This window comes from Arachis duranensis, chromosome 10, assembly GCF_000817695.3.
Source record: "Arachis duranensis cultivar V14167 chromosome 10, aradu.V14167.gnm2.J7QH, whole genome shotgun sequence".
Classification (NCBI taxonomy): Eukaryota; Viridiplantae; Streptophyta; class Magnoliopsida; order Fabales; family Fabaceae; genus Arachis; species Arachis duranensis.
In genome coordinates, this window is record NC_029781.3 from 60052615 (window position 1) to 60058298 (window position 5684).

Sequence of the window (5684 nt, forward strand, 5' to 3'; positions counted from 1 at the left end):
GACTCCTCCATTACTTGAGGTGATATTTTACCCTGGGGTTTTCCCCCATGTTGCCCATATAATGCTTCAGCCTTTGTCCGTTCACAATGAAAGTCCTCTCTGAACTTTCATCCATGATATCTATGTGCCCATATGGTGAGACTTTTGTGACAAGAAAAGGTCCGGACCACCTTGATTTGAGTTTTCCTGGGAACAGTCTCAATTTGGAATTGTAGAGGAGTACTTGTTGCCCCTTTTCGAAACTCCTAGGTGCAAGATGCAGGTCATGTCTTCTCTTTGCCTTTTCTTTATAAATCTTGGCATTTTCATAGGCTTGTGATCTAAATTCCTCCATCTCTTGCAGCTGCAAGATCCTCTTTGCACCAGCTGCAATGCTGTCAAAATTTAGTATCTTGAGAGCCCAGAGAGCTTTGTGTTCCAGCTCCAGTGGTAAATGACAAGATTTCCCATACACCAGTTGATATGGGGATATTCCAATTGGTGTTTTGAAGGCTGTTCGGTTCGCCCAAAGAGCATCATCCAGCTTCTTTGCCCAATCCTTTCTTGATGCACCCACAGTTTTTTCCAAAATCCTTTTTAGCTCTCTGTTGGATATCTCAGTTTGCCCACTTGTTTGGGGATGGTAAGGTGTGGCAACCTTGTGTTTTACCCCGTATCGTAGGAGGAGAGCTTCTAGTGGTCTGTTACAAAAATGACTCCCTCCATCACTGATGAGTGCTCGGGGGACTCCAAAACGGCTAAAGATATTTTTTCTGAGGAAGTTCATGACCATCTTGTTATCATTCGTTGGAGTGGCAATAGCCTCTACCCACTTGGAAATGTAATCCACTGCTACCAAGATGTACTTGTTTGAATATGAGGTTGGGAATGGTCCCATGAAGTCGATTCTCCACACATCAAACAGTTCTAGTTCCAAAATGAAATTTTGTGGCATCTCATTTCTTTTGGGCAAGTTTCCAGATCTTTGGCATTCATTGTAGCTCTTTACTAGTTCTTTGGCATCCTTGAAAATGGTGGGCCAAAAGAATCCGCTTTGTAATACCTTTGCTGTAGTTCTGTCCCCTCCAAAATGGCCTCCATAGCATGAGCCGTGGCAATTCCATAGGACCTCTTGTCCTTCTTCTTCCGAGACACATCTTCTAAGGATTCCATCTGAACACTTCTTGAAGAGATATGGCTCATCCCAGAGAAAATATTTTGCATCATTTATGAGCTTTCTTTTTTGATGTTTATTGATCCCTGGAGGTAAGGCCCCGGTTGCCTTGAAGTTGGCAATGTCTGCAAACCATGGTGCTTTGTGAATTGTCATCAATTGCTCATCAGGGAAGAGCTCGTTCACGCTTGTATCATGTGTTCCACCTTCCTCATGATGGATTCTGGATAGGTGATCTGCTACCTTGTTCTCCACTCCTTTCTTATCTCTGATTTCAATATTGAATTCCTGCAACAATAAGATCCATCTTATTAGTCTTGGTTTTGATTCTTGTTTGGCAAACAAATATTTAAGTGATGTGTGATCTGTGAAAACAATCACTTTAGCACCAATGAGGTATGATCTGAACTTGTCACATGTAAAAACTATTGCTAGCAACTCCTTTTCAGTAGTGGAATAGTTTCTTTGAGCATCATTGAGGACTTTGCTAGCATAGTATATCACATGGACTAAGTTGTCTTTCCTCTGCCCTAACACTGCTCCAACTGCAAAATCAGATGCATCACACATCAATTCAAAGGGTAAGTTCCAATCAGGTGGAGAAATGATTGAAGCAGAGGACAATCTCTTTTTTAAATTCTTGAATGCTAGCATGCATGTTTCATCAAAGATAAATGGTGTGTCGGATATAAGGAGATTGCTCAATGGCTTGGCTATCTTTGAAAAATCTTTAATAAACCTTCTATAAAAGCCAGCATGTCCTAAAAAACTTCTAATTGCCTTGACATCACTAGGTGGAGGAAGTTTTTCAATAAGTTCCACCTTAGCCCTATCCAACTCAATGCCTTGGTTAGAAACCTTATCGCCAAGGACTATTCCTCCTGCAGTTAGTAAAGGAATCTCCGAACACCGAGAAATCATCCATAAAGACTTCAATGAATTTCTCTATCATATCTGAGAAGATAGAAAGCATGCAACGTTGGAAAGTCGCAGGTGCATTACATAGCCCAAATGGCATGCGCCTGTAGGCAAACACTCCATATGGACAAGTAAATCAGGTTTTCTCTTGGTCTCCGGGATCAACCACTATTTGGTTATATCCTGAATAGCCGTCAAGAAAACAATAATATACATGTCCTGCGAGTCTTTCCAACATCTGATCCAATGGGAGGGGGAAATGATCCTTTCGTGTAGCCTCATTTAGTTTCCGGTAGTCTATGCACATCCGCCATCCTGTGACGGTCCTTGTAGGAATTAGTTCGTTCCTCTCATTGGGGACTACAATGATTCCTCCTTTTTTGGGTACGACATGCACAGGGCTGACCCAGGGGCTGTTTGAGATCGGGTAGATTACTCCTCCCTGCCATAATTTTATAACTTCTTTCTGTACCACTTCCTTCATGATTAGGTTAAGCCTCCTTTGGGATTGAATGGATGGTTTGGCATCATCTTCCAACAGTATCTTATGCATGCATATGGCTGAACTGATTCCTTTCAGGTCAGCGAGGGTCCATCCAATGGCATCCTTATGCTTTCGCAATACTTGGAGTAATTCATCCTCTTGATCTTGGCTGAGGGATGAGTTTATGATTACTTGGTAACTTTCATTCTTTCCCAAGTATGCATATTTGAGAGTGGGTGGCAGTGCTTTGAGTTCATGTTTGGGTGCCTCTATCTTTTCATTCTCTTCCTTTTGTGCACCTTGTATGCGAATCTCTGTTGTTGCAACCTCTTTATTAGATGTTGACTCTTCCTCTGTTAACTCTTCAGGTTCTTCCTCTTCAAAACTCTCCTGCACTTCCTCTTCAAGTGAGTCCAACCTCATACATTCCCCCAATTGTTCTGGTGGGTAACTCATGGCCTTGAACACATTGATTGTCATCTTTTCATTGTGTAATCTCAGGGTGAGATCACCTTTTTGGACATCAATGACAGCTCCAGCAGTGGCTAAGAACGGCCTTCCCAGGATGATGGAGGCCTTGGCTTCCTCCTGCATGACCAGCAATACAAAATCTGCGGGAATATGAAATCTCCCACTTTCACCAGCAAATCTTCTACTACGCCATGAGGGAACTTGAACGATCGGTCTGCCAGTTGTAAGGCCATTTTTGTTGGTTTAGCCTCCTCAATCTTCATCTTCCTCATCATAGCTACTGACATCAAGTTGATGCTAGCTCCTAAGTCACATAGAGCCTTCTCTACTGTGATTTTCCCTATAATACAAGGGATCTGGAAGCTCCCAGGATCTTTCAATTTCTGGGACAGTTTATGCTGAATGATAGCACTACATTCTTCGGTTAAAATCACAGTCTCGTTGTTCTTCCAGCTTCTCTTCTTAGTCATTAGCTCCTTTAAAAACTTGGCGTAGAGTTGCATTTGTTCTATTGCTTCAACAAAGGGTATGTTGATTTGTAGTTTCTTGAAGATTTCCAAAAATCTCAAGAATTGGTTGTCATCCCCCTTCTTCCTCAACTGCTGAGGGTATGAGACTCTTGGGGCGTCTAGCTTCAGCATTCCTTCTTCTTTTTGCGAACTTGAAATGGAAGCTTGAGCTCCATCTTGTTTTTCTTCTTTTTCATTCGAGCCCTCTTTTTGTGGTTTATGGGAGGATTCCTTCAGTTCCTTCCCACTTCTGAGGGTGATAGCTTGACACTCCTCCCTCTGGTTTGAGTGAGTATCGCTGCAAAGGTTGTGGCTGGGAATCTGCTTGAATAGGTACCCAATTTGTGTCTCTAGTTTCTTGATGGCAGCATCTTGATTCTGCATATTGGACTGCACTTCCTCTCGGAATGCTTTACTGTCTTGGATCTCTTTGCATATGTTCTCAAGTACGTTCTCAATCCTTGAGAGTCTGTCATTAGAAGGTGATGGTGAGTTGAGATTGGAGGAATGAGAATGGTTAGGTTGGCTTTGGTATAGGTGTTGAGAGGGGTTGTTATGTGAGTGTTGATATGGTCTAGGTGTGGCATGTTGTTGAGCTGTGTTGCTGGGATTTGGACGTCTTTGATCTTGGCCTTGGTCTTGTTGATTTCCCCATCCAAAGTTGGGGTGATTTCTCCATCCAGAGTTGTAAGTTTTGGAGTATGGATCATGGACTTGTCTAGGTGAGTTTCCAACATAGTTGGCTTGCTCCCAGTCACCTTCTTCTCCTATGTTTACTCCTTCTTGAGTTGGTGATGAGGTGATGGCTGCTGCAACTTGGTTCTCTTCCACCTTCTTGGTAAGATCTACTAGCTGCTTGGTGATCATCTTGTTTTGGGCTAACAGTGCATCCATGTGGTTCAGCTCCATTACTCCTCTAGTGTTACTTCTTTCAGAGGCATAGAAGTAGTCATTCTCAGCAACTGTTTTGATGACATCTATGGCTTCTTCAATGGTTTTCTTCTTGTTCAAAGAGCCTCCTGATAAATGATCCACAGCCTTCTTTGACTCATAGGAAAGACGTTCATAGAAGATGTGAAGTTGGAGTCACTCATTAAACATCTCTGGTGGGCATCTCCTTGTTAGATCTTTGAACCTTTCCCAAGCTTCATAAAGTGTCTCTCCATCTTACTGTCTGAACGTCTGCACTTCAGTTCTCAACCTATTGATCCTTTGAGGGGGGTAAAACCTTGCCAAAAACTTGTTCACTACCTCCTCCCAATTTGTCAGGCTTTCTTTTGGGAAGTGTTCTGAGGGTTACTTGAAACTGGAGGTCGATCTCGGACGAGATCTTCTGTACTGGTCGGTGTTAACGTGTCCGGCTGATGGGAGACGGCCGGAGCTATTGTGTCCGACTTGTTGGACTTGGTGGTGGTGCTGATTCCTTTATCCCCGGAGGGTGGGGGGTACCTGCAAGGGACTCCGATGTTTAAGTTAGCAAGGGTATTAAGCAGGTATTGAGTAGAATCAAAGTATGAGTTATACCTAGGTGCTTCAGTGTATTTATAATGGTGAGATGTGACCTTTTGGATAAGATAAGTTAGTTATCTTATCTTATCTTTTATCTTTGAGTTGAGATCAGCGTATCTTCAACGGAACTGCCTTTATCTCTCTAGGCTTGGGCTGCCTTAGGATTTGAGTCGTGTTCCTCTATCCGGGCCCTTTATTGGGCTCTCTTGTTGACTCGGCCGAGTTCTTTATGAAGAAGTCGGTCCGCTTGACCTGAAGAGGTCGGTCGCTTTGTCGTCGATCATCCCAGGTCGGATAGCTCGACCCAGGGTATGAACAGTGCCCCTGCTTGAGCTTGGTCTTCTTTGTCGAGGTCGAGTCCTTGACTTCGGTCCTTCTCTAGTGAAACCGAACTCAAGCATTTTGTCGACTCCTTTTTGTAGCAGCTTTTGAATGTAGAACGTTTTTCTCTAAAAGCGCGCGCTTTTATATCAGCGCTTTTTTGGGAACGTAAACGGTTTTAATATCCGCATTTAATTGGCATTAATTGCCCTCATTTTCTCTTGGTTTTTATTTTGAATTTCTCGATCAGAAACGGTTTCTCTTCTTCACTTCTTCTTCGTAACTTCTCCCTTTACTTTCTCACTTTCAACTTTTTCCT

The 5684-nt window shown here is 42.9% G+C and overlaps 1 protein-coding gene across 1 annotated transcript; it reads right to left on the reverse strand.

Moving 5' to 3' along the window:
- Window positions 1-320: 320 nt before the first annotated feature.
- On the reverse strand, window positions 321-3919 carry LOC107469828 (uncharacterized). The gene is made up of 6 exons (XM_016089207.1): window positions 3197-3919; window positions 2286-3143; window positions 1535-2053; window positions 1262-1441; window positions 1043-1152; window positions 321-366 (listed from the first exon to the last, which is right to left on the reverse strand). The coding sequence occupies exons 1-6, from the start codon at window positions 3917-3919 to the stop codon at window positions 321-323; spliced, it is 2436 nt and encodes an 811-aa protein (XP_015944693.1).
- Between the last annotated feature and the right edge of the window lie 1765 nt (window positions 3920-5684).